Source organism: Ambystoma mexicanum, chromosome 2q, assembly GCF_040938575.1.
Source record: "Ambystoma mexicanum isolate Mex_15411 chromosome 2q, UKY_AmexF1_1, whole genome shotgun sequence".
Classification (NCBI taxonomy): domain Eukaryota; kingdom Metazoa; phylum Chordata; class Amphibia; order Caudata; family Ambystomatidae; genus Ambystoma; species Ambystoma mexicanum.
In genome coordinates, this window is record NC_090924.1 from 1294852054 (window position 1) to 1294875496 (window position 23443).

At 45.3% G+C, this 23443-nt stretch overlaps 1 protein-coding gene across 1 annotated transcript in view; it reads right to left on the reverse strand.

The window, feature by feature from the left end:
• Positions 1–23443, reverse strand: part of NEK11 (NIMA related kinase 11) — a 1698151-nt gene that overhangs the window by 999261 nt on the left and 675447 nt on the right. Inside the window, exon 5 of the mRNA XM_069648723.1 lies at positions 4907–4971. Within this exon, the coding sequence (XP_069504824.1) occupies positions 4907–4971 (65 nt within the window). The remainder of the gene's footprint in view (positions 1–4906; positions 4972–23443) is intronic.

Genomic DNA, 23443 nt, shown 5'->3' on the forward strand with positions numbered 1-23443 from the left:
CAAACCTCAACCGAACACCTTTGAATCTCCTCTGTTCTGGCTGTCCTTTTTTAGTCAAGCCTTCCCTCTTCCAACATCCTTCCCAGCTCCCATTGGTCACCTTGGTCACATGCTCCCCTTGCCCAATCTCTGGCTATTGTTTCCCCAGGGGTTGGATTACAAAGGTGCAACACATTTATTTTAAAGCAACGTAGCTCTGCTCCCTCTTCAGGGTAGCAGTCAGGTGCTCATGTTGCTTGTTTTTCTTGTGGCATTCTTCATGTGCCAGTGAGTTTTGTTTCCAATTTGGTTTGGGGATGATTTCGGTGTCTATCCTGCTCCCCTGTAGTCCTTTTGCACTTTTAGTTAGATCTTTTGTTACCCTGGGATTGGCAGGTCGGGTGTTTGGAGTCGCATCTTTGTCTGCTAAGAAAATCCCGGTACATTCCATTTCTGTTCCCGATTCCGTTCCCCTGGTTCTGATCCAGATTATATTTTGACCCAGGGGCATGCTGAGAGTTGTTTTCCTGAAAAAGACAAACAATAACGCTGGCCACATCAAGTAGTGGGAGGTACACCCACATCAAAGCACATGAGGGTGTCTCTGGGACTGCATTCCTCTCCCCCACCATCTCCTCCTCCCTGCCTTTGGGACTGGGACAGGACCGGCTCTGTCTTTCATCCAGGTGGGCTCCCTGCCCAAGTGCTGGAGGGGTCCAGTTCCCGCTTATCAGTTCTGGACCCTGTCACTAATTATTCTCATCCTCATTATTATTGTTATTATTACTATTATTATTATTATCATAATTACTATATGTGGCATAAATCCATGTCACCATGTATAAGTGAAGCTTTTTTGCAACACATCCTTAACGGAATCTCGTCTAGGTGATGCCCACATTGCATATTTTTAAGATGTATAGTTCTCTCCGCACAGGACTAATAGGTACCAGAATGCAATGTGATGGAGCCTAACAGCCAGGACTGACTCAGCATCTCACATGTAACGAGGGAAAATGTGGATGTCTTTAATCTCTCGCTGGCGTTATACTTGATTTGCTTGATAAATCACACGTCCTATTGTTATGCATGAGGTAAACACTAGTCGCATTGTAAAAATTCGAAAACAGGCACACAGTACATTCGCTGGTGGTTTTCAATTAGTTGGATTCATGCAGCCCCGGAAGAATTACCAATGCATTTCTGCTGTTGGGATGGTGTTTGTTGAAGAATTAAATGGTATGAGATTGATATGAGTAAGTGTGAATGGAGTGCTTGATGTGTTTTGTTGTATTAACTTTTGCACAGTAGGAGTCACTTTTTTCTTTGAAAAACAAAAGAAAGTAGCAATTGAAATGCTTCTATGGTGTTAAACTGTCTGTTACTGGATGTACTGTTTACATGACCATAAATTAAATAGAGGTCTTGAATAAAGTCAGTGTAATTTTATGATGTTTTAATATTGTACGAATATCAATAAAAATTGTTATAATTTGATGTTTGCCTTTAGTTTTGATATAGGCATCAGTCTAATCTAACCAGCATTTTGGTGGATCATACCCATTGGACAACAGTGTGGCTTTCCCTATAGCGTTGTTGTTTGTAGTTAAAGGTTGCTGACCTATATGAGGGATCGCTATTGGAGAGCTTAATTTCCCTTGCGCCTCTTTGTGTTTGGTGGGTTTTAAATTTAGGGACATGGTTTTTAGTTGTAGCTAAGTCTGTTTTTTTATCAGCTTAGTAAAACGAGCAAACGGTCTTTCATTGATGATAACTTGTATACACTTCTATGCCACCACTTGATCAAATAATACTGCTCCGGAGCTGTGATTTTCACTACGAGGTGCAATTGACCACGCCCAGTCCCACTGCTGTGGATGGAAGCATTCTTTGCTTTGCGTGCTGCAGGAAGAAATAAGGCACTGAGCAGAAGAAATAATCAAGGATTGGGAGGAATACAGAGTGCAGGACCCGTCATGTTGTTATGTATGCCTCTGAGGTTTCCAAAGTCATAGGGTGCCGGCCCCCAACCCCAGATATTTGAGGTGGGTGAATACCTCCAGCACCCACGTATTCGATGCAGCTGATCGCATTTCTTCCATTGGTGTACACATGTCTTGCTTGATTGATGGCACTGGTGCACCTTGGTCCTTGTCTAATCATAGTAGGATTTGAGTGCAGTATACAAATAAAATTTAAATGGGGTGTGTTAAGGAGGCTAGTGAACACAAACAACTGTAAAGGTTACGTAACAGAAGTGATACAATTGACCCCTGGTGAACTCCATAAGACAGCAGGCATGAATGAACGAGTTACGCAGGAATTAAAATGGATGGGTTTCTATTTGTGATGGAGGATTTTATCCAGATTAGATTTAGTCCCTCAAAGTCAATCAATTGGGTGCTGGCCTAGCAGTCTGCCTGATGAGCTGTATTGATGGTCACCAGCAGATCTAATAAACACTAATGCCCCATTGGAGCTCTCACACCACTTCCATGGTAAACCTGTCATAGCTCATCAAAGGCAGGGAGTAGAATGGCTTGTTTCCAATACTGGCCAAAAGCCTACTTGGAAGATGTTCATCACATTGTTGTTTTGATTTTGAATAGAAACCTTCGATTGAGCCAATTGTCAACAGGTTTAGATGAACATGTGACGTTTGACATTGGTCAATGGATGGATTGATTGGGTTAAATTAACTCCGACCACCACAAGCTTCAATGAGGTAGGCTCCAAACCAGAATGTAGGGAGAATTTACAAAGCTGTTGAAGTTGTGAGTTAACTAAATGAAACTGTGTTTTGACAACGGCTCTTTGGTTATACATCAGACCAGCTCTTTGCCGGAGGCACTGGAATTGTGAAGATGAGATAGGAGAAAAAGACATAGCATCAGGCTACACGTTTCAAAACCTGGAACCTGGTACTAGGTGAGTTGATCTGTACGGGTTTTATCAACGGTCCTACTGAATGGGCTTAACTTAAATACAAAGTAAGGCCATTTACTGGGTTAAATAGTTCATCGAGCTTTAAAAACTCTAACTGTGAAAGAGTCTTCTGAGCAGGTTTTGCAGTGAACTTATATTTCATTCATGTGAATTTCGTATCTTTGCCTAGCCCATTAGGTGAGCAAAATAGCTACACTAGGTGTACACTCTTTCGTTAAAGGCGTATTCCGAGTACACGTGGCAACTAGATGGGTGACTTTGTCAAAACCAGGGGTTATAGCACCACCCAAAAGTTGTGAGAGAATTGAATGATTGCACTCACCAGAATCACCAAGAGGGAAACATATGAGGAATGTGGAAATACCTGTCCTATTACCATCTTGCAAGGTCTCCATGCAGTGTGCTGTTTCCTGTGACATGTTAAGTGTGGCATCATTAACCTCTTTTTCATTGGCAAAATCTAAAAGATCATGACACACGTTGCCTACAGGCTGTGTGTAACCCAGCCCCTTTGATAATTCTGTCATGGGCTTTGCATGAATGAGCAAAAGTCACGTGCATCTGGACCGACAAACTCTTCACTCTCCTGGCATCCCACCCACGATGATGGCATCTTCCGCTCCACCAAAATCGAATTAATTAAGGAGCTTGGTACCTCCTGCAAATCTTGAAAGTGTTGCTCTCGCAAGGGACTTACCGCTCATCTCTGAAGATAGCATTAATATGCTGGCTTCTCAAAAGCCATACGCAAAAGCCATATGCAGCCCAGATAGTACCACAAACAAAAGCCTGATGACCAACCTTGGCTTTTTAGGAAATGCCAATGAAAATAAAGTATTATTTCTGGACCTGTATGATCTACAGAGTCTATTACAGACTACCAATATGGGGTCACCTTAGATATAGCACAAAATCAGCAACTGTCAAGGTTGTCAACCACACACTGCACATCATGGACAAAAAAGCATCATATCTCCTAGTCTGGCTCAACCTCTTTGCTGCATTCAACACATTCAACTACACAACTCTCACACCACTGCAAGCCACATAAATAAGGTTCAGAGAATCTATCCACACCTGGTTCACCTACCATCTCTTAGACGAACACCACCTGGTGCTGATGGGAAATTCACATTTTGCCCACCCAACATCATGTGTAGCCCTTAAGGCTGCATACTTTGGCTATTCATCTCTCATGTATATACAGAGCTGATATATGCTCTCATCAATGTGTTCCAACATCTTGGTTCACCAATATGCAGATGGCACACAACTATACCTGAAGGTTAGTGGTGTTGAAGACACCTTAAGGCTGAACCACTCTCATTCAACCATGGATGTCAAAGATATACTTAACAAGCAACCCACCAAAAGAGAGATTATGTCGCTCTGCACACTAACCAGTCAAACACATATCCATTCATGGCTTAGTAATATGAATCGCGAGAGGTTTGCACTAAAACTAGCCCCCACCAACAAATCACTGGACTTCATCATCAACTGCAACCTCGCTTTTAAATAATTTATTACAAAAAAGGCCAACTCATCCTGGTAAAAACGAACACTGATTTGCCCCCCCCCCAAAAAAACGTTGTGTCACCTTCCGACTTCAGGACAGCCATCCATTCCTAAGTATTGTCCAATAGGCCCTCATTTTAAAATACCCAAACCAGTGGCAGAAAAATCCCAAAGGTTTCGTCCAGGATAACACATGTAACTAAAAACCGTGTGAGTCTCTGATGAATCACAACATCAGCCCAGCACCCGATAACATTAGCAAAATTGGTCTTGATGCTCAAGGGGATGTTCATTTGAACTACATTCTCAATTCATCTACAAAACAATATTCTTCGCCTTACATCATGCAGTTCATCCAAGCCTATGTGTCCAACAGGTTCACAGGCCATCCAACCACAACAACATTTCAGGGAATTACATTCAGGCAAAAGAAAAGCAGACAGAGAAATGGGCACGCACTTACCAATTTTAACCAGATTATTTTTGAGAAATATGTTCGATGTTTTCAGATCTCTATGAAGTATCCGTCTACAAAAAGAAAATAAATTAATATCGTAAAGGATTTCCATTTGAAAAAAGACTAGTCAAAGCATGCAAAGCAGTTTTTAACAATAATTAGAACGGTGGTCATATAAATGTTTATATTTGTTCAAAGAAACATAATTTGTCTGGTTATTTTAAATTCTGATTTGTGATTACATAATCCTGCATTAAGAAACACACCATTTGTGGTGGTGTGGTGTGGTGTTGCAGGACTATGGAGCATGTTTCCTGAACCATCCACCATCCACAAAACGGGCAGCCCAGAAAAACCACTGAGAAAATACAACCAACAAGTCCAGGAGGGGAGCACAAGCCCAGAAGAAGGGAAACAGGGCATGGTGCTAGAGAGGTGAGTAGTTTGGTGTAGGCGGGTGTGGGGACTTGAGGGGAGTGGGTGGAGTGCCAGGAAGCCATCAAGATATACCTAGCAGTTTTTTACCAGGAGTACAAAGAAACACTGGGACAAATCATCAAATTCATCCTAAGCAGTATTGAGGAATACCTTCAATATCTGATTTCAAACAATCCAAATCATGGATTGTTTGTATTTCTTCCCAAAGTTCCACAATCCAGAAAATCTGGATCACCTGATCACCTCTGGAGTAAATGCATAAACCAAAGCCATATCTGGATATATTCAATCCATCCTAAAACTGCCCATGATAGACACCGAAGGATCTGTACTGGAAACAACACCTTTCAGCGGGAAGAATAAAGATGTACACTCACTGTGCAACACTGGATGCACTCCGCTCACGCTGGAATCACTTCACTTTATTCAATCATTCCACATGTAGATGGAATTTCTGCTTGCCAGAGATTCCTGCATAAAGTGAACACCGACATTGGCAGCACAACCACAGCCATCAAAGATCTCATGGGATTCACACTCACACACAATGATGTTTGCTTCAATGGAAGACACTTACAAAAGGCCGTAATGGTCATAGGCACATAATTGGCACCACAGTATGCTAACCCTTTCATGGCGGAGCATGAACAATAGTTCTTACAACAACAATCACTGAAACCATTTAGTATACGTGTGATGCATTCATGATTTGACCAGAGCCCAAGGTTTCTCCAAATCAATTCCAAGAATCACTAAATGGCTTCCATCAATGCATCCAGTTAATGCCATTTCCAAGACGAGTATCTATCAGCAATGATTTTGAAAGGGGACCTCTGGTATGGGATACCAAACACAGGAAAACATGGGAGCTCAAGTACATGAGGATTTCTAACCCAAAAGACAGTTGTAGATACAGGTTTTATGACACATGTATTACCAACTTTTAAGTCCCAGGCTAGCAAGGTAATCACATAAACTAAGCCAGAAGACAACCCTCCGGTACCACATCTCACCAGCAGCTGTTTGACACAACTGTTCTGAATCCCTACTGAGGGAGGACACAGGACAGCAACAACATAAATCTTGGGTTTCTAAGCTCAAGTGGTTGGCACACATTATCGAGCATAGGGCGCACTGAGAAAACAGCACACATGGCACAATTCATAAATGGGCAACATGTTTCGTGATGTCCACATTGCATTCAATCCAGGGAGCCATTATAAAGCTTGAGGGACACAGAGGTAACATATTGGACACTGCACCATTTAAACCTTGAGAACATGCTATAGTGTCACATTGTATACTAGCCAGTAAACCTTAGCAGCTGCACTAAAATCACTATATGGTTCTGGCACTACATAGAGACTGCAAAACACACTTTAAGACTGTCTGAGGAAAATCCAAAGCATGCCCTGCTTTCAAATCACGTGTTTTAAATTGTTCACTTCAATATGTTTCTAAAAGAGAATCAGTCATTTTAGGAAATTACTAAGACCTACTTTAAGACTGCCTGTACCTACCTTTCAACAGTTACATGTGAATAAAGTTTGTTTTCTTAAAATAGAACCCTCAGACAGTAATGTGAAGTGTTTTCAATGAAAACTGTTATGAGAGTTCCCTGCTTGCAGCAGTCTTATGGTTCTTCAGATAACTGAGCAGTCCCAGGCCCGCATTCCCTGCACACTATTCCTGCACCCAATACATTTTGAACTGAACTGAAAATGCTCTTCGTATTTGCTTTGGGAATGAACTGTGAAGTGTGAAGTGTGTGTTTTTTGCCACTCATATTAATCTGCACCATCCGATGAAGAAGCCTATGGAACTTTGAAAGCCAATGCATGGCCCCATCTCTGCCAGATAACCCAATAAAATGTATCAAAACCTTAATCTTGTGCGATTTTAGACAAATTAATAATATATCAAAATAGCAGAGGGTAGCAAAGAAAACATTATTTATCCTGATAACACAATAGGGTAAATACGCGTTGATGCCAATTGTAAACAGGACCAGAGGCCAATGAAAGAAACCAGCATTTGGACTGGTTGCTGGCCAGTCAAATATCAGGAAAGGTGTTGCAGAAGGCTTTGCATCCTTGTAAAAATCACTGACAACTATTGGACAAGAGAGTCTTCTCTGCCAGCATGCAAAGCAAACGTTCCCCTGTGGCTGAGGCAAGTCATTTGCTCTGTCACACAGCTGCGGAAGGAAGGTGCCCAGCCCACTCTATTTGAGATTGGACAATCGTCTGCTTCTCCCTGCACCTGAAAGTGCCACCAGGGGCCGGGTTGAAGTGAGTCCAGACCTCTTAAAATATCCAATAGCCCTTTTGTCGCCCCCAAATATACCACACTGCGTTGTTTCCCTTAGCAGGAAGGGTGGGGAAATTAGCCAACCCTTTAACTGAAAAATGAATGCTGTCCACACATGTGCATATGTCTCATTGCAGACATTTTACTGTTCAGGGGACCATTGCAACAGATTTAATGAGTACTATGCCCATTGTGCATTCCATGCTCAGACGACTTTCAGCCTAAATCACTATCACAGACATTTGTCTAATATAAACATCTATGGTCATTCTTATGTTCCCAAAATACTCTGTCTTCATGCAAACTAGCCAGGTGCAATCTGCCACCCACCCCCCTTTCTTACAGGCAACTCATTTAGAAAATGAGCGTGATTTACTTACTAGGGCTTATATTAAATGCTGTGGTGCAGTAAAATAAGTGTGCTTACATCAGTCTTTTCACTTGCTTTAAAGCTCTAGGTCATCTGTTGCAGTCAGATTTTGAGACAGGAGGGGATATATGTTCCCTCCTCATTCCTGTTCTACTTATGAAGCCATCCAGTATTGACTACTGTATTCTATGTGTGTTTATAAAGCTCTTACTAAGTGTGAGGGGTCAGAAATGTGAGGTGGACAACTCTGTGAAGGTATTACAAAAGATGCCATTTTATTAAACTCAAATGGGTTTGATAAACACCTCACTATCCCTACCCTTACGAGGATTTCCCTACCTATAAAATAAACTAAAGGAAAATCTCTAGCAAAAGGATTCTATCCCACACACTCAGCCATACAGATAAGGGCTGTATCGGTCACTTTTGCTCCCTAAAAATTGGCAAATACCCGCAAAAATAAAAATAAAAATAGGAAATAGACATGCAGAATGTGGCACCCCTGCTTTCACCCGCACAGCTCCATGGATATGTATGCAACAGTAGTGCACATATTACCACAAAAAGAAACAACTATTTTAACTGCCTGATTGGAAGAAGTAAACATGTATCTTTTAATGTGCATAAATGTTAGAAATTAATTCCATCCAAGATATGCCCTGCTCCTTCCGGGCCGCATATGGCAACCCTGATGTACACGGGGCTCTGTAGCTGACATCACTACGTTTTCCCATTCCACATTGTTCGTGAAAGAACAAACTGCCACCTCCAAGGTGGCCACCCTGTTATATCAAGCTACCCAAACCAAGATGGCCACTAAGTTGGACCATGCTGCCCAACCCAAGATGGCTGCCGGATGGAGATTAAGATGATTATTGTTATTCTGGGTAAGGGGGAAAGAACTCCCTGACTGACTATTATAACCGACACTAATTGGTTGGTATTGTTTCCACTACAGCTTGAGGTGCCAGGATGTCTACCTGAAGCGTCTATGTTATGTCGCTTCTGTTTTGGTAGTCATAAGGACCTCCTCTATCTCATTGCTGAACGGGGAGTAGTCTCTGATATCCAAATTAGGAGTAGACCCTTATTTGTGACTTCCAGGAGATCTTTGCTGTTTGCAAATTCACAGTTCTGGCAATAACTAGGTGCAAAGAAGTAAATATTACAAAAACATTTCAGTTTTGCAGTTAAAACATATTTTATCTTGCTTATAAAATACTCTCATTGGGAATCGGACTTACATTTTTACTCCCTAAAACATTTTTTACTCCCAACTTTAAAAAATAAGGAGTAAAATACTCCCACTTCCAAATCTTATCTGGAGGGCTGCACACACTTGTAGGTAGATACAACAAACTAAACAAGGTGATATATAGCAATTCAAACATAACACAATTAACAGTTGTCTTCCGGAGCAGGTAACTGTTCTTCCTTGTGATCTGGGTGAATCCCCTTCCCCAGATTCAATCAGGATTTCAATTAACAGTTCAACAAGGATAAGGAAATCAATATTGTAGCAACATTCAAATAAAGATCCTCTTCTGCAAGTATGTCTCCCACTTGGGTTTAACCAACAGTTCAAAATGTTCATTAAGTCTTTCGCCTGATATCCATTGGTGGTAGAGAGTTCTGAACAACTACTTTTTTTGCAACAAAAGGATATATTTCCACAGTGCATTTATGTCAATAAAATTACTTCTGTAAGAATGCTTCTTCAACAGTTCACAATGCACTCTCATTAGCAATGTTGATTTGTCAAAGTAATTCCACAGCAATTAATCATGAGCTTTAATACTCTTGCCGTTTCTTTTTCAATGCTTTTAACAATACCACAGTACTTCAGCAATGTTTGCCTGGTCCACTCACTTTCCAGGCCTATACTACAAAGTCCCTTGCACTGGTGTACTCTCCTGCCAGGACAGCATGAAACTATTAACACTACTAAAAGAACATCTGTGGCACAGTTCTGCTTTGTACAATTTATTTTTGACTTTCCACCTCCGTTTTGTCCATTTCCTATGGGAAAACATGACGCATTGGTGCTGTTTGTTCCACACTTTTGATTGCCACATGCAACACATGTCATGCATCTCTCCTCCTGAACACCTTCTGTGAGAAGGGCAGTCTTTCTGACACCCCTGCTCTCACATTCTGGTTTTAACCAAATTCTTATAATGGGTTTATCTCACCCCTGCTCTAGTTTGGCTTAGGCAATGCTTATTAAAGTCAGTCCTCCTTATTGCCTCTTTTTCCCATTTTCCATAGGGCCTATACACAACTTGCTGCTTAGTTGTCTCTTTTTGTCTTTGGCAATGTTGCTTCTTTACAACTAAATTAGTTGTTGCCCTCGTTTGGCTTTGCCAATAGTTGTTTGCACTAGGTTTTAGAAATAGTTCCACCAGGTGTTGTTGGCAATTATACCTTTAAATATACAATGGCTCTGCCACTCTCTCTCCTTCGTATAAGCTTGTCATTCAGCATTAATATCTTTCAGCTTTACACCAGTTCGATGCATATAATATTTACACCTCTGCCACTTTGCTTCGTTCCATTAGTTTGGCATTCAAATTGCTCATGTTCGGTCAGTGGGCGGTTACGGAGCGCTCCGGGGTCACAGTACTCAAGTGAACTTACTGAGTTTGGCTTGTGCATCCATTTGCTCTACTACCATTCGGTTCTCTGCTTCTCCTGCTTCAGGTGGGCTGGAAAACTCCTTCACATGGTTTTCCTCTGTCCGTGCTTATCAAAATTGGAGCATCTCTTGCTCCACTGCCTCTCAGGTGCATGCCTTAGGGAAAGAGTTCCAACTTCATGCTTCACACTGCACAACCTCTGCAAACCCAATTCTAAAGGGGAAAGCTGGTATAAATAATGCTTCCCTTTGCGCAACCTCCGCAAACAGGGTCTCTGAAGGAAGAGACCCTTGCAGAACCAGCATACTTATGGCAAACGGCATCTCTGGCGTCTCTGCTTTCCTTCAGCTGCAATCTTGATGTGCAGTCGTGGCAAGTACTCCACCTTGCACTGCTGCTGTTACGCTCTATGGCTTGCCCTGAGGGGGCCTGTTATTCCTCTCAGCCTCCCTAAGGTGTGGTTCATTGACATTAATGGTCTGCAACCTGCAGTTTAGAGTCCCTGCATCCCTCTTCTTTGTCCCAGTACTTTTGGTATTGAAGGACTTGAAGTACCCAATGTTCAATTCACTCTTAAGGGAATAACTGTTACATACATTGTTTCTATCCCTAATCCCATTTTTAAAAGGAGTATTATAAGGTTCTACTGAATGGTTTTGCGCTCTAGGGATTTTATGACTTTCAGAATCGAATATGGTCATATTCAAAGAATTATCTTTCATATTCTCCTATTGAATATGGGAGCTTTCACCCCTGCAGGTATGTTTAACTTTAGAGGACGTATTCCTACTTTCAATACAGAATTGATTTGAACAGTTTTTACCAATATCAGGATGATTAGCTTTAGGAAAGAACTACTCCCTCCGACAGCAAGCCATGAAATATTCCGGCATTACTGACTCTTCCTCATCAGAGGAAGAAAAATACTGCGTCCCTCCTACTGGAGTCCTCATGTTCCCTTGGGGACCTTCCCCTCCCAAGTGATCCACCCGGCACCACCACCCCCATGGTCAGCATCAGGAGGTGACTGCCTTCCCCTGGCCACCAGGGAGGAGACTTTAGGTAGGGTCTTTGTGAGGACTCCGTAAGATTCAAAGGCATCAAGGCACTAACAAGGGGTAACAGGGAAGACAGACCCAGGAAGCACACAATGCTTTTAAAAAGTAGGTTTTAAGAGCTCTGCGAAATGAGAAGTGAGCAGTAATTTCTCAAAGCTGGCAGGGAAGGGAATGCTATAGGGAAGGGACACGGACAGGAAAGGAGCATCCTCCAGCCCGCACTCTGCAGAATCTCAGGGTCCTCAATAAAGTTTGTGTAGCCGAGCGCCAAAGTCTCAGAGGGGTGCAAAGGGTGACTTTAGATTGGAGGTAAACAGCGTCATATTGATACATTGCACAAAGCATAACACACAGAATCTTAAAGTTGATGCGGCTCTTCACAGGAAGCCAATGAAGTTGCTGTAACAAAAGATGGGGATGTGAAAACATAGTTGCACCCAAAGCTAGGTGAGCTGCAGAACTCTGCAGAATCTGAAAGAATTGCAACAGGAAGGCAGGTTGGCCAAGATAGATTCCATTACAGTAGTCACGAGATCCCATAATGGAAGAGGTCACAACTGTTGAACAAAGCTCATGTGGTATACACCAAAGACATTTAAGGTTCTCTAGAGCCTGAAGGCAAAGGTTTAATACCAAGACCCATAACTGAGACACTGGGGCTAGGCAAGGTCCCAAGGAGGCACGCCAGTACTCCAGGCCCAATCAGGGTTAGAAGAAACAATCATGAACATCTCAGTTATATCCTCATTTAATTTTAGCCAGTTACTGCCCATCCAATCTCCAATAGCAGACAGACAAGTTCTCAGTTTAGATGGAGGCTCAGATACTGGCTAGACAAGTCAAAACAGTAACTGTGTGTCGTCTGATAAGTAAAGAAGTGTACATCATGTTCCACAATGAAATCAGTCAGAGGACGAAGATGAAGATTAAAAAGAAGAGGAGAAAGAGACGATACTTGAGGAACGCTACATGTTATAGCTACAAGTGCCAAGTGAAAAGGAAAGAGAGATACCGTTTGTGACCGATCCATAAGAAAGGAAGAGAACAAAGAGAGAGAAGTACCAGATATGCCAGACTTTTCTAGGCAACAGAGAAGGATACCATAGTCTATAATATCAAAGGCTGTCGAGAGGTCAAGGAGAATCAATACTCCAACCTCACTGCAGTCTGAAGCAGAGCCAGATCATCAAAAATAGAGATCTTGACTGACTCTGTATACATAAGTGGCCTGAAACCAGATTGAAAAGGATGTAAAAGAGGATTTGATTCAAGGAAGCGAGAACATTGAGGAGTGGCTTCAATGAGTTTGATGAGAATCAGAAGAAGAGATATGGGTCGATAATTAGCTGGTGAGGCTGGATCCAAATGAAGCTTCTTTTTTTTTTTTTCGATGGCAAGGGGCAATAGCCGATGGTAAGCCCACTACTCTGCAACCATTTTTTTTAAAAACTTTAATTATGGTTTTTCAACTTAATACAAACATACTCACCCACATTAGGGTGGATTAACTGTGCACCGTCCCCCCTCCCAACTCACCATCTCCCCCCCCACTTCGCCCCACGTTTGATGACTGCAAGGGAATGTCCTTCTCCCTTCGGTGTCATTCTTTCCGGGTGTTAGCTCGATAGATTAGGCTGGGTACAGGTTTGTGCCTGTGTTCTTTGGGTCCCTGATGGGGAAGGAGGGGTCATCTCAGCTTCGTTGATCAGGAATAATACTACTGGGCCCCAGATGTCCGGTGGGCATGCGTGTAAGGGCAGTGATTTGACAAAGTCTGTCTCCACGTCTTGGCAGTAGCGGATGTCTTTGCGCCAATTGGTTACTGTGGGGGGGGGGCTCGACCCCAAGACATGGCAACTCTCCTGCGGGCGAGTGTTAGTAGCAATCCTGCAAGCTTTCTTATTGACGGCGAGAGTAGTCTCGTCATCTCCAGCAGAGCCTCTGTCAGGACGGGTTGTATCTCCTCACCCACGATTGCAGCCGTTGTCTCTAGGACTTGGTTCCAGAATGGGGTCAGCTTGGGGCAGTCCCAGGCGAGGTGGACAAAGTCGGCCATGGGGTTCCTACATCTTTTGCACTTTGGAGAGGCCTCGGGATGTTGTTTGTTCTTTTTCACCGGTGTGAAGTAGGTCTGATGTAGATAGTTAAAGTGAATCAGTTTAAAGCGTGAGTTGAGAGCTATTTTTTGTGTTTGACTCAAGATGAATGTCCAATCTTCCCCTGGGATGGTTGTTTGCAGGGACTTATCCCATCTTGCTTTTGTGCGGGTATTGGTAGGGGTTGTGTCGGTGATGATGGATTTGTAGATGTTCAATACTAGTCTGCCCTCCCCTTGCGCCTGGATCACATTATGGAGAATCTGCCAAGTCGGAGGTTGCCGTGGAAAGGTGGGAAAGAGTGTTTGTAGGTTATATCTGGTTCTGAAATAGATAAATGTGTCAAGGGCGGTGTCACTGGCTCTCAGTTTTGGTTGCTGGAGAGTCATGAAACTGCCTTCAGTGAATAGTTCGCCCAAAGTGTTTATGCGCAATTTTCCCAGCCATTGGTGAAAGACCTTCTCTGACGTCAATGGGATTGCTGGTATAAATTCGACAGGGAGGAGAGGTGGGTATCGTGTTTGAACTTCATATTTTTGGGCAATTCTCTTCCAGATCTTGTATGTTGAGAGTACTATGTTCATGGTGTTATTGGGAGCTGGAATCTGGCTGATGATGACTGCCCTTAGCAAATTGGGCGTCGCCAAGGCCCGCTCTATTTGTACGTGTGGTCTAATCATTTGCGTGGAGTACCAAAAGCTGAGGAATTGTGCTTGTGCCGCCAAAAGTATTTCTCCAGGTCTGGAAGGGCTAATCCTCCGCTGGACATCGGGAGGGTCAGTGTTGAATGTGAAACTCTGGCTGGTTTGCCCGCCACAGCAGTTCGAGGACCATGCTTTTCAGTTTCTTTTAAAAGGATTGTGGTAACAATTAGGAATGTTGGTGAATAAGTACAGAAGTTTTGGCAGGATCACCATCTTAACTAAGGAGGCTCTTGTCATGATCACTGTTTCCAAGGAGCCAGGACCAGCCCAACGTCTTTGGAAGCAGGCCCCTAACCCTAATCCTAGGCACCAGCCGGTCCCTACTGGGACCTTTTGGACCCTGTCCTGGCGCCGGTGGCACCAGGCTCATCAAAACCATTGGTCTCGGCACTGGAAGCGCCGGGCTCATAATTGTTGTGAATGTGCTTGGGTGGACTTACCTGCAGCAGACCATGCTGCTTACTTACCAGCCACTTAGAAGCCCTCTGTGAACAGGAACTACTTTCTTACCTGGGTGGGGCAGCTCCACTCCCTGGATACAGCACTGCAACTCTTCTGGAAACTGGAACTCTTTTCTTACCTAGGCGTGGCAGTGGAAGAAGACGCCTCATCACTCCAAGGCTATTTAAACCACACCCGATAGATGAAACGTGCTTCGCGTTATTCTGCATCTGCAGCAGAACGCTCACCGAGTCTGTTCCAGCCCTTCTTTTTTCGATCCTGAACCTGCAAGAATTATACTTACCATTCCTGTATCCAGTCAACATCAGCACCTGCAAAAGACAAGAAACAACAGGTTAGCAAGACAAATGTTGCACGCAGTGCTTACTCACCTGATCCATCGGCAGCGGCCGTGTCTCACGCTGCACCTTCGCCTGCAAAGACAAAAGCAGTGTTATACTTACCGGCACGCCGTGAATTCCGGATTTCTTCATTCTGCATCGTCGCCTGTGAAGACAAAGTATAGTTAAAACTTACTAGCATTCCGCTGACTCCGGCGCTGCAAACCAACATCTGAAAGACAAAAGAAAAAGACATTAAGCAGGTATTTACTCACGCCCATCACGCTCGTCGCAATAAAACGCCTGCGAATACTCCGGCGTCTCTTTAACACGAACTAAGCTGCAAGGGAAGAGACAGTTAGAGCGCTTGCCATACTTACGAATTTCCAGGCGCTTCACTCCATCTTCCATCTCAAGAGTCCTGCAATACATAAGGGAAAAGCATTATACAGAGTTTTCAATATTAACGTGCCACGCATTTAAAGACTATAAAGACAAAAGGTGTCCAGAAACTCACCGCTCGTGCAGATAACGACGGTAACCATCCTCTGAATTCAAGAGGCCAATGTTTCACCAGTGAAGGAACTGGCAACAGCACCCTGCACCAGACGCAGATGGAGAGCCCAGCATTCACCTATCTAAGGTGAGCACGTTGACCTGGGGGGGCTCTACAGACAAGCTGGGAAGAGAGAGAGAGAGAGGGACATTCAACAACCCAGGCTATTTACCCCCATATTCTTTCACCTGCAGAAACCTCACTCTTCGAGTTCGACACACAGTGCGAAGAGGTTCGACCCCAGAAGCCAATCGAGTCCTGCACATCACTATTCGAGTCACAGACACCTTCCTGCCAAGACCTGCGCCTCCGTGGGAATCAGGTGAGCGTTACAGCTCTACCCCATAAAGTCAGCAGTAGTGTCTTTGATTGTGTAATTTATTCCTGCAAGGTTTTCACCACTTTCTCATAGTTGTCTCGAAATACGTTGTGGTAGTTTAACAACATCTGTATCCCCAGGTAGCGAACTCGGGATGTTTCCCATGTGAACTGGAAATCGTCGACAAATGGCTGGGTAGCTGGAGTCAGCGGAATTATGATGGATTTAGTCTGATTAATTTTTAAACCGGATACTGCTCCGGATTTAATGACCTCCCTCATGACTGGGTTCAAATTTTCGGTGGGTTCGCATATGAACAGTGCCACGTCGTCCGTGTACAGGGATATGATCAGCTTGTGTGGGCCTATGTTGAGCCCCCTGAGGATTTGTTGTTCTCACAGATTGGAGGCCAGGGGTTCCATTATCAATGCAAATATTAATGCGGAGAGCGGGCACCCCTGTCTGGTGCCGCGTTGCAGCTCTATGAGGGCCGACTTTGCTGCGCCTACGATGATGCTGGCCTGGGGGTTAGTGTATAATAGCGATATCAGCTTGATAAAGCAGGCTCCTAGGCTCATCCTGGTGAGTACCGCGAACAGAAACGGCCATTCCACCAAGCAGATGCCTTTTCGGCGTCGATCAATACTGCGACTGCCTTGTGGGAGGGATTCAATGATGCCAAATAGTCTTCTGATTCCGAAGGTCGTGTTGCGTCCGGGTATGAATCCAGCCTGATCTGAGAGAACCAGAGCGGGCATCAGTGGCATCAGCCTGTTTGTGAGCTCCTTCGTCAAAATCTTCGCCAAAAGATTGTGTAGGGAAATGGGACGGTAAGATGCACATTTCTCCGGCGGTTTGCCTGGTTTATGTAGGAGGACTATGTTGGCCTCACAGGTGGACTGAGGGAGGGATCCTTTTTCCAGTGCCTCCTCGTATACTTCGGCGAGGAGGGGGGCCAGGGTATTTGCAAACGCCTTGTAAAATTCTCCCGTCAGGCCGTCCTGGCCGGGGGCTTTGGAGTTTGGGAGGGTTTTGATGGCCTTGATGATTTCCTCTGGAGTGATGTGTTCATTGAGGGGTTCACGTAATTGCTCCTCTACCCAGTATAGCTCTGTGTTTTCCAAGTACTCTGTTAGGGCGTCTGAGTTTGCGTTGTGTTTTGAACTATATAGTTCCTGGTAGAGGGTCCTGAATTCCTCTGCAATTCCCTCGTCGGTGTGTATCAACACGCCTTGTTTGGAGCGTACTCCTTCTATTGATGTAAGTTTTCTGTCTGCTTTTATCAAATTTGCGAGGAGGGCTCCGGGCTTGTAGCCCTCGCCGTACTGGCGGACTTGCCTGCTGCGGTTCAGGAACTTTATTTCATGTTCTGCTGCAGCGCTGAACTTCTGCAGTTCCTCTTTTAGGGCAGCTTGTGAACCTGGGTTATTTGTGTTTGCGCAGTTGAGATCCAAGTGTTATAGTTGCTCCTCGCTGGTGGTCAATTCCCACCTGATGAGTTTGAGGATGCCGTTTGCTTTAGCAAGGCAGACTCCTCTGGTGAAACACTTTAATGTCTCCCATAACGTGCTCATTGTGGACACAGTGCCTATGTTGGTGTCTAGGAATGCAGAGATCTCCTCCCTTATTTTGGATGCAAATACTTGGTCCTGCATGGAACTCGCCTTAAAGCGCCAGCGCTGTAGAGGGGGTTTGTAGCTGGATGGGCTGCAGATAAGGGTTACTGGGGAGTGGTCGGAGAAAGTTTTCGGTAGGATTATGCAGGGACCACATTTCATTGGGCTGTTCGCTGAGATAAATAGGTAGTCAATCCTGGAGCTCGTGTTGTGCACAGCCGAGTGGAAGGTATATCCTCGTTGATCCCTATTTTTTACTCTCCATGCATCTATGAGGTCGAAGGCTCTACAGATTTCCTGTATTTGGAGGCTGGCATTGGAGATGGATTGTGGCGTGGTCCGTGATCTGTCTCTTGCTGGGTCTAGGGCTGTGTTCATGTCGCCTCCCCAGACTATGGTTAACGGATCTTGGGCGGAAGGGTGCGTCAGTACCCTGTCAAAGTTGTTAGTTCCGTCCACATTGGGCCCATAGGAGTTGACGAAGACGATTTTTTGGCCCGCCACGATGCCGCACACCGCAGTGATCTGCCCTCGGAGTCCTTCTCTGTGTGTACTAGTCGGAAGTTGATTCTCCTGTTAATTAGGATTGCAACCCCTCTGGAGTAGGACGAGTATGAGGAGAAGTACCTGTGGCAGCCCCAGTTCCGAGCCCAGAGGTGTTCTTTTCCAGGGTGTAGATGTGTTTCTTGGACCATGACCACATCGATCTCATGCCTTTTCAAATATTGTAGAATCTTCCTGGTTTTACAGGGGAGGCTGCCTCCTCTAATGTTCCATTTTGCGACTTTGAATTGAGTGTTTGATTTATTTGTTTAGTTTGATTTTGTTTACACTATTCGGAGGGGACGTAGCATATCTTGGCCCAGGCCTTTGGCCAACATCTGAAGGATTTCTTTGCGTCTGGTGCAGGAGAAGTGGTGATGGCAGGTGGATTGGGTGGTTGATGGGGGGTGTTAGACTGGTGGCGCATTTCCCTCCCTTTTTTCCTGATTCCTTCCTTTCACGGGCAACCCCCAACTCGCCTCTATGTGAACTTGAACAGGCGGCGGATCCTAGCATGGCCGGATCGTCGCCTGATATCCCACCCATTAACAAAAACTGTTGAACAAACAGATGCTGTGCTAGGGGCACTTGGGGCTTCCCAAGTGTCCTAGCCCCGTGGTATTATATTCGTGTTTGCGTCGGTGAGTTTGTTATGTTTAGCCAACATATTTCTCGCCTCTGACTCCCTTCTATTATGGTGGGTTCCTGTGGTTTCTCTCTCTCTGTGATCGTGCCTGGTTGGGATTCAGATCTGGGCAGCCCGCCTGGTCTAGAAAGGCTTTTGTTTCCTCTGGCGACTGGAAGAAGTGTACCCTCCCGCCATGTTGCACTCTGAGCCGTGCCGGGAAAAGCATTGAGTAGGGTATTTGGTTATCTCTGAGCCTTTGTCTGATATTGGCGAATGATTTTCTCTGCGTTCGGACCGCGGGGGAAAAGTCTGGATAGAAGTGGATTTTGTCACCTTCCTGGGGGAGCTCACCTTTCTCCCTGGCCAGTCGGAGGATAGTATCACGGTCTCTATAGTTAAGTAACTTTGCGGTTATTGGTCTGGGCAGCGCACCAGGGACAGGTCTGGAGGATGGAATTCTGTGTGCCCTCTCTACAATGAACAAGTGAGATAGAGCTTCCCGTCTGAAGAGTGCAAAGCGACTCAACATAGTCTTCCATTTTCAACTGTGACTGGTGTTCCCTCACTCTAATGATTCTGATATTATTTCTTCTCGAGCGGCCCTCCAAGTCCTCGCACCTAGCATTGGTGGCTTTCATTTGGGCTTCCAGTTGGGACACTTTACTCGATAGAGTTGTTGCACCATCATCCAGATTGGACACCCGCTGCTCGATTTCGTTTATGCGTTCTGTATGTGTGTCCATGCGATGTTGTAGGTCTACCTTGGATACGAGGCCATCCATTTTATTGTTCAAACTGCCTATGCCTACTTTCAACTCAAGCAGAAGTCCTTTGATTTCAGAGGGGTTGTGCTCTGTTTCCATTTGGTGGGAACAGCCAGATGTGGGCTGCAGATCTTCCTGTTGCCTAGGGGCTTTCGGAGTTGTGCCACTTTCTAAATTTAGCTTTCTTTGCGATTTGTCTGATTTCCCCATTGCGTCTATGAAGTTGATGATGGTACTGATGGTACTGGGTTACAGTTTATATTTTCTTGTGGCTTAGGTGCTTCACCGTATTCCCGATGAGGGGGCAGCTCGTGCTGCTCTGTGGAAGGTGGTGGGGGGGTTGTAAGCTGGCGCGGCCTCCTTGTGGAATGCGGAGTGCGACTTGAGCGCGTTTATTACAGCCCCTGCTATGTCTCTTTCTCTATTTGCTAGGCAGAGGGATGAGGCTGGTTCTGGCAAGGTCGGAGGTCGCTCCTCCTCTCCCCCATGGGGGGTGTCCCCCCGAGGGAATGCCTCGGCTGCTCGTCGGCGGTGTCTTTTTCCCCTCCCCGGAGTGGTGTGGGAGGGGTGGAGTCCGCCGCACTGCGTTTGTCCTGATATCTCACTTCTGATGGCCTATGCGCCGGGGAGGGAGATCTAGTGTGTATTTATTGTATTAGGAGCCACGCTTCCCTCACCTCTTCCCCATACCTTATTCCGCTGACAGGCTGCGGGGCGCTTCACTCCAGTCGCGTCGGGTTTCACCGGGTCCTCCACGATCCGGTGTATCCCAGGCGTGGTGCGGCAGTATCCAGGGCTCTGGGCCCCGGTGGCGGCTTCAAGTCCTGCGCCCTGGGCGCCGGCCAGCGAAAGTCTGAGGCTCTGGTGGCGCGGAGCGAGGGGGGGACAGCTCGCCGCCCACCTCGCCGCTTCTCGCCTTCCCCCGCAGTGCCAAGTGCTGTTCGGGTGCGTATGGCAGGCATCCCTTCCGAAGCTGCGTTACGGTTTGGCCTGAAGCGGGGGGGTTTCCACACGGCCACCGGCTGCTGCAGCGTTTCTTCAGCACTCCGCTTCGCCGCAGCTTCTGCAGCCCAGAGCGGCCGCGTGTCTCAGGTCGTCTGGACTTTGCTTGCCGCGGGGGCAGTCTTGTGTGTCCTGGCGGCTCACAGGGCTCTCCTGGATTTCACGGCCTCGGGGTCAGCAGGGTCGTTTGGGGGCCCAGGGGAGTTGATTCTTCCACAGTTCTCGCAGGATGACAGCAGAACGATTGGGAAGCCAGAAGTAAGGCAGACTAGGATGCTGTTTCACCAGGCACGGCAGGATCGTTCAGGATTAATACGGGGCTGTGTGGGAGCTCAGACCAAGGCGGCCATCTTGGTCGGCCCTCTAGCACCCTCTACTATGAAGCTTCTTTAAAAGCGGGGTGAAAAAGCATGAAAAAGAAGTTAGAACTACACCAGTGACAAAAGAATAATGAAGAGCAGCAACAAACAAAGAAATTGTTTCTGGGGGAAGAGCTTGAATGACACGGAGAGGAATAGGATCAGTTAGAGAGGCAGATTTAAGCCTGCATAGGATGGCAAAGACATCATCATCAGTAATTAGTTCAAACTTAAACAACTTAGAAGAGTCATCCAGATTAGATGTTTTTGGGCAGTTTGATGAATCAGAGGAGATCATCCCAAATAATCTGGCCTGTAACCCTTCTCATGTGTCCAGGGAAAGGCAGATGCTACCTAATCCTAAACCTGACAGGGGTGTTCTGCAAAAGGATGACATGGGAGGTGATTTGGGTCAGTAAGAATGGGAGTATCTTCTGAATAATTACCCTAATGAGCCCACAGTCTTAATGGTTTATGGACTTCAAGTCAATATGCAGTCTAGTGATTGTAATGACCCACACCTGAGTGGAACCTTTAAATATTTAAAGACCCTTCAGGTGCAAGCCATAGAGCAGCAGGAGCAGCATGAGAAAGCAGAGGTCGGTGTCGCCACTTTGCCAGTAGCGTAACATTGTGCAGAGAACGTAGCAAAGTCTATGGTGCCCAGGAGATGCAGAGGATGCACGGCGGGAAGAGGTGTTGAGACCAGCTGTACTAAAGGATAGAATCGCTCTCTGTGTCCTGCATCTCAATCCGGTGTGAGGACTTAACCGAAGCACGTGTGGAGCAGTGGGAGCTCCATTGATAGACAGCGCAGGCAGCCGTAGGCTGGCCATAGCTGACAAATGCGAGGGAAGACCCAACAAGTAGCAAAGTACAAGAATCGGACCAGAGTAGACTGCAAGAGAAACCAGTGAGTTGGCCTGAGCTAAGCAACCCTGGGGAACACCAAAACAGACAGCTGCCCAAGAAAGCATATTTTGAATACCAAACATTCAAATTCAAGCAGACTGAATGTAACTACCGAAAAGGGAATGGGCAAACAGAAGAATATTGTAACACCACACATTGCACAAACCAAAAGGCGGCAATTAATAAAAAAAGTGAAAACAACTTTCCTGAAAGGAGAGACCCAATAAGAAAACATTGTAACCCGCATTGCCCAAGCCAAAGATGGTCAAGTATACAATTTCCCCAAAGAGGGATATTTAAATAAGGGACATTATTATTTGCATTGCCAAAGCCAAGTAATATCAAGGCAGTTTGAAAGTTTCTGTCCCAGGAGTTGTAAATCACATTGTCAACAACCAATTGGTTGTGTGGAACGAAAGCAGAGACAGCAGGAGAAAAGGCCTCCTTGTTGAAAGGATCAGCGGGGAGAGAATTGTAACCTGCATTGCCAATGGCAAACAGAACAATGGGAGAATCGTTGTCCTTCTGTGCAGCATGTTTATGAAAAAAGTTATAAGCCAATTGTGGTACAAGTCAAAAGACTTATCCCAGAAGTTGTTGTTGGTTTAATTTTCCCCATTGAGTAGTTAAGTGTGAAAAGTGTGAAAAGTGTGGAACAAACCTCACCACAGAGTATGAATAGTAGTAGTGGGAGTTTTATCTTGTTAGGTGAGTACACCAGGAAAGGGACAAATAGTGGTTAGTCCCGGCAGGCGTGTGAACCAGGAAGAAGAGAAGTTGAAGTTAATGTTAATGTTAAAGGTATTTGTATCATGCACCTTCACCATCGGAGTGGTCCTTGGGCACACTGGTGGATCTGAAAAGGAAGGTGTGGAAAAAAGAGAGAATGAGGGGGTGTTAATAGGGTGTAGTCGGAATAGGAAAATGAGAGTTGAAATTTCCTGTTGGCAGCTTGAGTTCGGTTTGCACCGTTCGTTGACATTGAATGCAGTGTTTGTGTCAGTGCGACTTCCCATGTGCTCCTGTGAGGGGTTATGTGTTGTTAGTCTGTTGCGGTTGGGTGAAGTGTGTGTGGATTGCTATGCAGAGATGCGGTTGTGTGAGTTTCTATATGTGAAGAGTATGCAGAAAGTTGAGGTTTTAGAATTGGGGTAGCAGTTCTTTTTCTTACCTCTTTGTCTTTGCATTTCTGTGCTAAACATCCATTTTTATCCTGTGTGTATGCTATCGTAGTTGGTCCGCTTAGTTGGCAGGCATGTTGAGAGTGGCAGTTTTACTCTTTGTTACAGTAGACTAGAGGTATGTCTACCTGGCAGGTGCATGTGTGTTCCCCGCCCTGGGTTTGTGATGATTGGGATAGAGGGTTCTGGTCACACTCTGCCTGTCCCTTGGGGATCTTGCATACCAAAGTTTCCTATGTGGACTAGTTGCATGTGGATATGGGTTGTTG